This window comes from Ahaetulla prasina, chromosome 2 (assembly GCF_028640845.1).
Source record: "Ahaetulla prasina isolate Xishuangbanna chromosome 2, ASM2864084v1, whole genome shotgun sequence".
Taxonomy (NCBI): domain Eukaryota; kingdom Metazoa; phylum Chordata; class Lepidosauria; order Squamata; family Colubridae; genus Ahaetulla; species Ahaetulla prasina.
In genome coordinates this window covers 118,151,508-118,164,285 of record NC_080540.1, presented here as the reverse complement: position 1 = coordinate 118,164,285, position 12,778 = coordinate 118,151,508, and the positions used below count along the sequence as shown (strand labels likewise).

The following is a 12,778-nucleotide window of genomic DNA, read 5'->3' as shown; positions in this document are numbered from 1 at the left end:
AAATTGTATAATTAAGGAAGTCATATCTCTGCAAGTTGACTCCATTATTTTTGACCCCAAATATTTTTTATCAATGCTGTAAAAATTGGAACAAAAATCAAGCATTCATAATTTCCAAACATTGACCACTTCCTTTTTCTTCCCCACCCAAACTTTTATCTTAGGATAATAGCTCACCAGTGCTAGGATCAGGTGGACCAAACTCAAGAGAGTAACGCAGAACAAAATAATTATTCCATACATAAAGCTGATTATCACGGGGGTTATAGTCAATGGAAGAGATGAACTGGTAAGGATTAGGAAAGGTCAGAGAGATCGGTTCTTCACGGTTCATGTTAGTATTGAAGGCATAGTCAACACGGTTCCCTGCGGCCTCACTGTCGTCATCCACATAGACTGTCCGTACCACATAGAGGACTCCACACACCATGAAAGCATTGGATGCTGAGCGTTTGTCATAGCCAGTTTCCCATGTGCCTTCAAAGCGTAGAGTATAAGGATTGAGCTGGCTTACCACTAACCGTCCATTGTTGCTTTCAGTGGCATAAATGACCCATAGCCCATTTTCATCAACAGCCAGGTCAATGTCAGTCTTGCCACCCCAGCGGTAGGGTGAAGTGTCATGATAGTTGGCTGTATTGATAACTGTTTCTCCACTTTTAATCCGTGTCCGCAGATCATACTTGATAATGTTGCGTGTCCGCTCTTTATTGTAGAAGACTGCTCCATCGTACACCACAAAGCCGGTGCCATCGACTCTGTTGGGTAAGCGATATGTGGTGGTATGTCGGGCACTTACATAGTCTTCCCATGAAGCATACTCTGTCAGGGTGTCTGTCCTGTATGGGATCCAAGGCATGACATATATTCGGTCTCCAGCTTGAAGAGGATCCTTGCACCAAGCTCCAGACTGGTGCTCTGATTCATGGGCCGAGGTAGGTTCCAGGATCTTGTGCAGCGTCCCTGGGCAAACGAATACTAGGGAGGGGATGTAAGGGAGGAAAGGATGTTTGGGTAAAAGGGGAAGGGTGAAAATTCAGAAAGAATGTGACAGAACAAGGAAAAAAGAAAGAAAGAGAAAGAAAGAGAGAGAGAGAGAGGATAAATTTGTAAAAGGTTGTTGGCAGGAGAAGTGAAATCCGCGCTGAGTTTTCAGAGCAGCTGCAATCATGACACTTTTATCTGTTATTGAGCTGAGATGGCTCAGTGATGTTAAATAATGGGAGGGATTGGGTGGGGAGCATCAGAGGAAATCAACACTTTGTCCAGATCAAATTAAAATGGGAATATAAGGATTCCAAACCATCCTCCCTCACTTTGCTGTACTTTGAAATTTAGCAGGGAATGTCAAATTGTTTCCCTGCCAAGTTCTAAGTAATATCATTTGAATAACTCAGAAATATGAACAGGAGTACTGGTGAACTTACAGCTACAACCCCTATCCCCTGACCATATGCTTTACTCATTCTATGGAGGTCAGAAGAGTTAAAAGCTCTGGAAAAGCAATTACAATCAGCTAGACCTCACAAATCTTCTCCACCGGAGATACCTAGGGAATACATCTAATGGTATGGAAGTTAAAGCTTCCACATCACATCTTTGAAATTAAGTATGGAATTGTGGCATTAAGGAATGCATTGAGTAGTGTGTTGGATTTATAAGACTGATGGACCTTTATCTTCTATGAGTATCTCTAGACGAAGGGCACCTTTTTTTAATTTTATTGGAAACTTATAACATATTGGTTCCATTAAATCTTGAAGTACACTGATCAAAGGATTATAGCACTCATAAAAGGAAATTGCTTCACCAACTCCATTGACCAAGATTAAACTACACCCGACATTATGCCGCACCTAAAGCCCAGTTTTACGTTGGCATAACCATCAATAATAATGAGGCAGAAAGAAACTGGACCCATTTCTGCATCTACAAAGGCAATTATTAGTGGTCTTTCTTTTCCTTGGGGTTGCAGTAATTAGCTAGAATATCAGAGCTGCAAGTTAGCTCAGTGCAGTTCCTAAAACAGAAAGTAATCATGCGTTTAGAAGCAGAAATTAGGAGCCCAGGTTTCAAACTTCCATTGCTTCAGACTCTTTTAGCTCACGCCCTCCGAGAAATGTTCTTCTACATCTTATCACTGTCTTCCAAACAGTTCTGAGGAAATGCCTTCTAATGGAAAAAGAAAGAGGGCCTGCCAGCCTGAAATATTCTACCATTATTAAACATTATTGAATGGGCAATGGGAAAAGAAAAACAAGCACAAAGTAATCCAAAACTTGGCTGCTTAGAAGCCCACTGAATATAAAAGACAGGGTGTTTCCTCTTCCTCTGAAACAGACTACTGGGGACCGAGAGCTGCAGATTAGCACAGGGACTGTCTCCCTTCTGGAAATAAGAGCTTAAGAGAATCATAGCAGAAGGATGCAATTACCCAAAGCTTCTGCTTCCCATATCCTGGGTGCCATTCAAGCAACTTATCAGCCAGGTTTGATTCGAAGCAGCAAAGGACATGAGGCTAGTGCACATGGCAGGAGGTGGAGGAGTGAAGTGACAGTGGAGGGGGGGGAAGGAGGCTGGGCAGGGGGGAAAGGAAGCCCCTCCCTCGCGCCCACACCCCAATTGGCTGCCCGCAGTCTTGGGAAAAGCCAGGAGGAAAAAGTTTGAAAGGAAGACAAAAACAGGCCAGCATTCTGCAAGTATCTGCCTCTGGTTAGCTGGAGCAAGGCTGGGAGGAAAGAAAAGCATTTAGTGGTGGAAGGAGGGGTGGAGTGGAGTGAGGAGAGCAGGATCGCAGCAGAGAATTCACCTGTCCATTATAGCACAGTGTTACTAAGCAGCTACAGAGAAGACACTGGAGCAGTCAAAATCAAATGCAAATTGTAGGGCTTAAAGGCTGTAAGATGTTTTCATTAAGAAGACCCAGGACTATATTGCTCTGGTGTACAAGTATTGACATATTGGTACACGGCTAGGGGAAAATGGATGGTCTGCAACCCAGTTACTGGTGGGTGCTAGTTTATAGTTTCCACTGTGGAAGTTTTTTTTCTTGCTCTACAATCTCGATGGCATTTGGGCTTTGTTACAGCAGCCCTAAAATGTCTGGCAATAGTTTTTGTGGATATAGTAGTGAATTCTCTGCTCTCCCATTATTATATCTGCACAGTTGCTATGAAATGCCACAACACTCCAGATGTAGCAAGTCTTATTGGAGTTGGGCATAACTTAGATTCTACAACAAACCATACCACCACACACTTGGAAGTAGAGGAGATACACCAACAGCCTTAGAAATGATTGGCAAATAATCCAGGAAGGAGACTGGCATCAGTCATGGAGGTAAATAGCATTTTTGTCAATGCCAGTTCTCATAAATATTTACAAATACCCCTCCCCCGATTTTCCAGACTCAGGCAGAGCTTCAATGCAAATGGACAGAAATGCATTTCATATCCATTTTTGCATAAAGGAGATTAAGTTGGGATTCTGAGCAAACACTATGCCATAGTTTAAAAAGTTTAAATTTCAAAATCAACGGGATTTATATGAGTTTAAGAGTGTGATGGACTGCTGTTTTCAATGGTCACAATCTCCGGATAACTCCAGAGGGAGCAAGCAGGGCTGAGTCAACAACCTGGTGAATTCACTCTTATTCACGGTGTTTGGGTCTCCATGGTGATGTTGTGCTGCATCCTTAGTAAATAATAAATAATTCTGATTAATAAATATTCTGCCATTATAGCTGCTGGCAAATTCTGTCTCCTTAGCTCATTTGGAGAACTAGTACATGGAATGGAAAAGAGGTATTCACAGTGAGTAATAATGAGTTTAGAAGAGGGCTGAGCCAGGGCTTTCCTGATGTAGGGACCATACTTTTATTATTATTTTGTCTACGAAGGCTGCAAGGACTATGACCAATAACACTATGATGACACCAGAAATGTTCAGCCTGATTTTGAAGAATGAAAGAAATAGGCTTTATTAGAGTTGACAATGTCTTTTAATGCCCAATAAATGTGTTATTTTTCCCCCAGAGGGTCAACGTATCTATTTTGCCCCTTTCCCTACTGTAAAAAAAATGCTGATGAAATTTAGTGTTATGACCTTGCGGGCTCTAAGGGAAGGAAAAATGAGGCTGGAGTAGCCACATATGGCCCACATGTTGTCCATCCCCTATCAAAAATAAGGATGCTGGGTACTATAAACCTAACTAGTAAGCATCATTCTTTCCTTGAGAACTGGAAATAGTTCTCAAGGAACCAGGCTGAGAGAGTTAATGGTTATTTGGAAGTTACATTTCATATTACAGCTATAATGTGCCAGCTAGAGATCCATAGTGTATACATTTTAACTTTGTAAGACTTTTGCAAAGATTACATTGATATAGCAGGCCAAGGAAGACCACCTGCAATTTGCCTATTCACTTTTAATTAGGAAGAAAAAGAACTTATTTTTTTCTCAGTTATTGTCTACCAGGTGTTTGAAGATCATCTACTTAGTCTTCTTGCATACAATGGCAGAGCTATTATTTGATCTATAGTGCAGTGGAAATGCAAAGTGACAAATGGGTTTACCACTGTATGGCAATGAGTCAAGGAGGAGAGAAGCCAACTAGCCTAGATGTTAATGACAAGGTCTGTTAAAGATCCCTGTAGTGTTTTCTGTTGTGAATCACCAGACAAGAACCGCTTAATGGGAAGCAGTTGGATTTTATAGCACTGCATGATGTTCCTCGTATTAGCTATCTATCTCTGTCTAATCCATGATTTTCAAACTTTGTCATACTGAGTCCCTCTAAAGCAGGGGTGTCCAAACTTGGCCCCTTGAAGAGTGGTGGACTTCAACTCCCAGAATTCCCCAGCCAGCATGAGCTATAAATATGAGCAAGTTGCTGGCTGGGGAATTCTGGGAGTTGAAGTCCACCACTCTTCAAGGGGCCAAGTTTGGACATCCCTGCTCTAAAGTCAAGAGCAAACTTATTCAAGACTCACAAAAGTGTAAATTATGACAATTTCAGAGGTTTTGCATTTACTGATTTGGGTTTCAAGACTTAGTTTTCAGGACTATGTCGATGTTGCATCAATTTGGCTGAACACAATTTTTACTTTATTGATGACACCTGTATTCCACAAAACACTTTTTATATGTTTCAAACAAAGATCACTTTTACTCCCAGAAATGTTATTGATTTTTGGGTCATTCATGTCAGGAAAAAAACCCCATCAAAACCCTGGAGCATAATGTAAGAAATAACTGCCTACATTGCTCCTGTTGTAAAATAAGTCTAGAAATGAATGTTAGCCGTAGAGAGGATTCCATAGCAAGGTGTATTGTTTTGTTAAAGTTATCACTCGCTGATCATGATAATTTCCTCCAATATTTACTATGGACTTTCCCCTTTTGGTAAGGAAGTTGTTTCTCTGCTTATTATTGGGAGGGGCCATGTTGGATTTCCCAAGCTGGAGAATCTCCTCCCCCATTTACATCCCCAGAAGATAAAAGCAATCACGTGGCCAGGGACCATGTTCTATCACGCCCAAATCCAACCAACTTTCCCTCCAAAATGATGATCATGTGTCAGGGAAATAGTTCATAATTGGAAAAGAAGTCATAGGTGAAAAGCCAGAGTCTGAACCTGTGAGCTCCAAATGACTAGTCCAGCACTTGAAATCCTCTCGGTACTTATTAACGGAGCTTTATGAGCATCCTCGTCTATAGAGTCTCCTTCAAGGGAAGTTGCCTTTAGCCTAGCAATTCCCAACCAGCCTTTTATCTAATTCAACAGTATCCAGATGTGTTGAACTTCATTTGCCGTTGTTCTGAACCAAGAAGGCCCTAGGAATGGTTGGCTGGTCTACATGTAACTATCTAAATATTGTGTCACTATTGTGTCATGCATTGCACATTGTGTTTTTCCTTTCTTTCAAATAAGGCTGTCAATTATAGGGTTGGAAATGGGCAGATTGCCTGGAGCCATTCTCTGATCCTGCTTCTTCAAAACATGCAGCTAAGCCCAAGTAAGGACACTACAAACTTGAAGAAAAAGAGGAGTCTCAAGACCTGGAACCACTATGAATGTCATGATTTACAGTTTTATGCTTTTCTATAGAGCACTCACGCAGATGGATGCACATCCTTATATCTATTGATGCTTATAAGAACAGCTGGACCATATTTAAAAGTATACTCCCAATTTAATGAAGCTTACGGTTTGTGTTTCTTGTGCATTTGTGTAAGATATTTGTTTGCACATGTGTATTTTTACATATATGCAAAACATTCAGGCAAACACACACTCAAATGCATCCAGCTCTATTGTACTTAATGTAAAAATATCTACATGCCTCTGGTTATGTAGGTATCTAAAAGGTGGTCCTCAACTTGCAATCATTCATTTAGTGACCAAAGTTACAATGGTACTGAATAAATGACTTATGACCATTTTTCACACGTATGTCCATTGCAGCATCCCCATGATCATGTGATCAGAATTTGGATGCTTAGCAACTGGCATGTATTTATGACAGTTGCAATGTCTCGGGATCATGTGATCACCCTTTGAGACTTTCTGACAAGCACAGTCAGTGGGCAAGCCAGATTCACTTAACAGCCGTGTTACTAACTTAACAACTGCAGTGATTTTCTTAACAACCATGGCAAAAAAGGTATAAAATGGGATGTGCAACTCACTTAACCACTGTTTTGCTTAGAAACAGAAATTTTGAGTTGAATGTGCTGCCTCCGTTTTTTTTATTTTATTTTATTTTTACCCATCAGACTGGAGATGTCGGCTGCAATATAATTTGACCTGAATGGTGGTTTGTTTTACTTGAACATCTCTGCCATTTTCAGTTTCTTGTCCCCCATTTTGAAGCTAAGGAACCTGAGGTGGGATAGGATGGGGGCAGGGAAGAGGTGGGCCAGATGCCAAGAATTTCTAATCTTGCCTCCCTGCTCTGAACGCTTGCTTGGCAACCTTGCCCCGAAGCAGTTTCCTGGACCTTCACAGGTTCAGCTCAGCCCAGTTTCCCATCTGGGTTGGTGGGGTGGGATGGATGACTCCTGGCACAGGGAGGAGAAACACACCATTAAAGAATGAAGCGCTGGAGAGGGAGGGGCAGCACAAAGCGTTAACTGGTTCCGATCCCTCATGGATGGGGTAGTGCCGACTCAGCCTTCTAATTCGGGATGGGGGCAACTGTGTTCTGGGGTTGGGGGAGAAGATGTCAGAAACAGAGAAGGAAACCATCAGTGAAAAACCACATCCAAAAACCATGGAAACCTGTGGAAAAGAAAAGTATAAGTATATGCCTCCATCCCCAATCTTGGGGGAAAATTCCAAACCAATGTAGTGGGGGAAAAAACGTGCTTTTAGAACAAACTAAACAGAGAGAAAGAGAGGAGGGAAGGGGAGAAAAGAAAGACATGGTTTGGGTAGAATCAAGCCTGGCTTTTTAGTTGTACTACCTTGCAATTAATTGGTTGAATTCCTAGATCTAACTTGACAGCTTGTCTCTTGTTCAAAGAGGCTCATTGCAATTGTGATTTCAGATTCTTACATTAGGTTAATAAATCTAGCCAATATGACACATTTAGTGACCCCCTTCCTTCATGCACCATCCCCATCTTCCCCCAATAACAGACAGAGCCAATGATCATGACTGCAGCTTTCTTTAAATTAAAAAAAAAAGCAGAAATGGAAAAGAATTTTTTAAAAAACACAAAATCACCCAGGATTTGATCAGGAATAAAGAAAAAAGAAAGGAAGGAAGGAAAGAAGGAAGGAAGGAAAGAAAGAAAGGAAGGAAGAGAGAGAGAGAGAAAGAAAGAAAGAAAGAAAGAAAGAAAGAAAGAAAGAAAGAAAGAAAGAAGGAAGGAAGGAAGGAAGAAAGGAAAGAAAGAAAGAAAGATGTACAAAAATTAAAAATGCCCACATTGAAGTGGTTAGTATATCAGAATAATTGACTGCATGCATATTTTTACTTTGGGCTTATCTAATTTCCATGTCATCTTGATAGGTAAAGCTCACCAGAAAAAGAAAAAGGCTTTTCAAGTCAACTCTGAGTATATTCGCAAGGAAAGTAAACTCAATTTGAGATACAGCTTGGGAATTCTCATCAAAGAATTGTACAAGCTTTGAGTGAAATTTCCATTGAAGGATGGATTACAAATGAAGTCATTAATGCTCAGCTTTAGCCGCACATGATTCACTTTGCTTGTCAGAGCATGGCAAAGGCTGAGTTTATCCTTGTTTAGGATGATGCCACTTAGTGTGAGCCTCTATTCCTAATTGTAGATTTCCCCAACCTGGTGGCATCCTGACTAAACTACAGCTCTCATCATCTGCAGTCACCATGGTCAGGGAACTGTCAATCCACACTTCTGGAAGTTGGGGGAAGGCTCCAATGTGTAAGCTCAAAAGAATATCCTCATTACACCCAATAGTGGATTTTTTAAAAACCACCCTATCATTTCAAGAGAGCACTTTGAGGCTGAACATGTAGCTTGGGAGAAGGAAAAAAGGTCCCATTGATTGCAGGGCATCTACTTTTGCTGAATATAGGATCAAAAGGTATGGATATCTTCTGGGACCTTGCTGAATGTCTAAAATCAAATGGCCTCCATAATGGTAACAATGACCAATGTATGCATGTAAAGACTTTTTAAAAAATACACAGGAAGCCCTGGAAGAAGTATTTGGAAATGCCCAAATTGAAATCAAAGCAGGGGGATTAAATAAAAACAAAAAACTCGTATTGTTCTTTTGTAATTTCAAAAAATTGTAAGCATTTTAAGAAAGAAAGAAAGAAAGAAAGAAAGAAAGAAAGAAAGAAAGAAAGAAAGAAAGAAAGAAAGAAAAGAAAAGAAAAGAAAAGAAAAGTGGTTGAGGTAGGCCAAGGTACCCAGTTGGTTGCCATGGAAACATGAAGAAAGGAGCAGAGAAAATCAGTTGAATGATAAAAGACGCAGGCAAGAACGGTTTGGAAAAGTGTATTTCCCCTGAAGGAAGCAAAACCAGAGAAGGACAGGCATCGCCCAAGCATTCATGGTGCTTCCCCTCCACATGTGAGCACGGAAACATGGAACGTTTGGCAGGGCTGTTGTTAGATGATGGCTTTACCTCCTTTATTTGCTGAGTGGCTGTTTAGTGATTGGCAGATTTGTTTCTAGAGAGGATGCCAATTGGAATTAGTGAGACCAAAGAAAGAAGAGGAAGGGAAGCCAAGGGGAGGGCAGGTGGGAGGTTAGGAGAAGAAGGGGCAGGGAGAAGAGGGAAAGGAAGGTCACATTAAATATGGCCACAGAGAAAAAAAACAAGGTGCTGGGTTAGGGGTGGGGTCAGTGGTAATGTTGTTGTTTACCTTTCTGTTCCACTTCTACTTTATGCATCGAAGGGAGAGAAGAAAAAATATATTGAAAAAAAAGGTGCAAGAAGGAAAAAAAAGAGAAAAGAGATTAAATTCCTTTTGTTTCTGCCCCCCACCCTAAAGTAACCATTTTTTTCTTCAACTGTCCATCTCCCACCCTCCCCAATCTTCCCGCCAGCCCAACAAACACCAGCCCCTCCCGCTTTGGAGTCACATCAAGGCAGAGAGTGTGTGGGGTTTGCTGGGGGAGGTCTCCCCTGGGTCTCCCCCTCCTGACAGCATCTGAACAGTTTGAGGTGTGCAGGGTCCTCCCCACCCGCCCTTAAACTTTTGGTGCCAGCGACATTGCCCTTCAAAAAGAAAAATCAGAAATCAAAACCAACCAGGAAGGACAACAAAAGAGCAAAACACAAAAGGGGTCTGCTGGGTGGAAAGCATTTGCAGGAGAAAAGAGCAGAATTGGGGAGAGAGAAAGAGTAAGCAGAAATATGAAAAAGGGAAAGAGTAAGACTTTGAAAAGAAAAAAAAAATCCCCCAAATCTTTACTTAATTTTTATGGAACACATACCCAACCTGACCCCAGACGTACACTACTGGTTCGCCTACTCTAAATCCAACCAAAATTATTCTTCTGTAAACTATATATCAATATACATTTCTATACATTAGTATTGTTCCTATATCCGTCTTCCTCATAGCATAGGACCAAATAGACTGCCAGTCAGTCCTTAAAATCAGTGGCAGACTCTATGGGACATTTTTTTATGGGTCTTACCACAAATACATCAACAGCAAATTTGTTTTGCCCAAGGGAAGGTCATACTATGGAATATATTGCAGTCACCATTCCTATTAGTCCTGAGGAAGGGGCTTAAAACTCTTCTACCTGTACCTTTTGGTGCTTTCAAGTCAATGTTGACTCCTGGTGACTGCAGTTTTCTTGGCAAGATTTCAGAAGTGGGTTTGCAATTGCCTGCTTCCTAGGGATGAGAGAGGGGTCTGCTCCATGTTCACCCAGCTGGCTTCATGCGTAAGGCGGGACAAGATTTCAGTCAGCCAATTTTTGCCTGATTCCTTAATGTCCGCATTAAACTGGCTTTCACCTGTAACTTTTTGAGTAATTTTAAACTTCTGAATTTAACCCTTGTTTTAGAATTTTTAAACTGTTTAGAATTATCTGTTAAATGTGTACTTTTGTAAGTTGCTGAGAGCTCTTGGAGGGAGCAGCATCTAAAATTGTAAGTATAGCTGTAAATAAATACATTTTCTGCAGTTTTGTAGATGTTGAAGTGCATCATTTTGCAGAGTCTAATGTTCTACTAACTTGGAAGTAGCTCTGAAAACATTTTAGGAAGATCCATCCATCAATCTAGGGCTTTATGAAGGCATTCTGCCATTCAGCTATAGTTTCTCAACTTCATATCTAGATTAAAATCTCAAATCACAGGTTCCCGTTCAAAATTAAACAATGCTAGTTACTAGACATTCCAATGCTCATGCCAGGTGTTTCCGATAAAGGGCTTAGAGATTCTCTTTAAGTAATACCCAATCTTCAATGGACAAATGGAAGATTCCTAGGACTGGCCTCAAATAGAAGAGATATGATAGATGGCAGGTGAATAATTTAGAAGGTAGTAATATATGCATTGAGAAACTGGGTGACCTCGGTCCACTCACTTTCTCTCAGCCCTAGAAAAGAGGCAAAGGCAAAATACTTCTAAAAACCCTTCCCAAGAATGCTGAAGGAACTGGTCCAGGCAGTCTCCAAGAAGTGGACACAACTGAATGAAATATATACATATGCAAATACATATACATATATGTATGTATTTTCTTGTTTCTTGTTGAAGAAAACAACAAACACACACACAATAAACAATTCAACTGGTAAAAAACAAGGCATATCAACAATTCAGATTTTCAAGAAATATGGACCAATTTTCTGGAGTTGATCAATTTATAACATAATTTTCCAGGCATGTTTTATTGTCATAAATTATAATGCTGCATTTACATTATATTGTTAATATCATAGTCAGTATATGGATTTCTATTAATTAGTTTAATCTAACAAAATATATAAGTTAAGGTCTGTCAGGCCTCGTTTCTTTAGATACATTTATTCTCCTAAAACCAGATCCAAAGCAACAGTGGTGACTTCTGAATAATCCGTAATCTACAGATATTGTAACGTCAATGTTACATAGGACAAAATTAAGCAGATATATAAGAAGGAAATGTCAGATGTAGCATGTCTTTACTCTCTGATTGGAATTTTTATAATAAGAAGCAGGAAACAAAAACAAGGATATAGTATTATAAGGAGAGATGTGGTTTGAATGAAGCCTTTCTGAACTCTATATAAATTATGGCATACAGTAGCAATCACACCAACTCGTGATCTGAGCCCAATGGCAACTTGGGTCTAATTTAAGCTGCAGTTCAGAGTGTAAATAAAGGGTAACTCTATAGTGTGGTAAAGGCAAGACTGAACAACACAAAGTCATAGAAAATTTGTCCCAACTATCTTCTAGTTGTGATATCTAATTAGAACTTCCACATTCAGAATAGGTTTATCTCTGCTCTTTTTTGTAATGTTTTGACTGTGACCTTTATGGAAATACATGTCTGCCCACAATATAGAACAGTGCTAATTTAGATCTTTCTGCTTTATATAGTCTACTATCAATAAAGATTAAAATTTGAGTAAAAAGAAATATCAAAGTAGTAAGATTACTGGAGGTGAGCTTTGACTTCAACTGCAGAAAGATGCATAAAGAGCACGTTCACAAAATTAACAAAGTTGGCATAAGCAAATGGTATAAATATATAGATACCCAGGAACACAATGGAAATTTTGCTAAGCAAATGCAGGTCATGCTATCCAGGGAGTCTACTAGGACATGCTCAAGGCATAGACTAGAGTGAGAGGTTAAAAAAAAATCCCAGAAGAAGGTAATGGCAAACCATTTTCATGGGTTGCCAAGGCAACTATATGGACAGGCCCATGAAGTCATTAGAAATTAAAGGAGACTTTAAATTTCACAATCCAAAACTTCAGAGAACACTGTATGATCCCAGATGGCTTGGCAAAAGTTATAGAATAAGATAAATTATAACTTCTTAGTATCTTTAAGTTCTGTCTCTATAATTCTCCAAATTTTCTTTTGGAGAGATTAATTTGGAAGGGTTAATCTTAACTTTTCAGTGCCTTTAGCATATATTAAAATTTTAACATTAACAGATAGGATATTTTTATTTTTCAATTAGTGAGACTCTGGATCAGACTTTACCAGTCTGATATCCTCTGTAAGAACTAATAATCTTAACTCATATGACCATTGATAGTACATTACAGAAGATGGGAGTAGTAATCCATTGCATCTACTGGGTGTTAGCAACTCTCTGAA

At 39.9% G+C, this 12,778-nt stretch overlaps 1 protein-coding gene across 7 annotated transcripts in view; it reads right to left on the bottom strand.

The window, feature by feature from the left end:
- The window catches only part of ADGRL1 (adhesion G protein-coupled receptor L1), a 167,567-nt gene that overhangs the window by 35,402 nt on the left and 119,387 nt on the right, over positions 1-12,778 (bottom strand). For 6 of the 7 annotated variants that reach the window (XM_058165646.1, XM_058165641.1, XM_058165643.1 and 3 more), the window contains one exon: positions 178-978. In XM_058165646.1, coding sequence (XP_058021629.1) covers positions 178-978 — 801 coding nt within the window. Of the gene's footprint in view, positions 1-177; positions 979-9,121; positions 9,168-12,778 lie in introns of all 7 variants that reach the window. The other variant, XM_058165647.1, reaches the window with a different exon arrangement.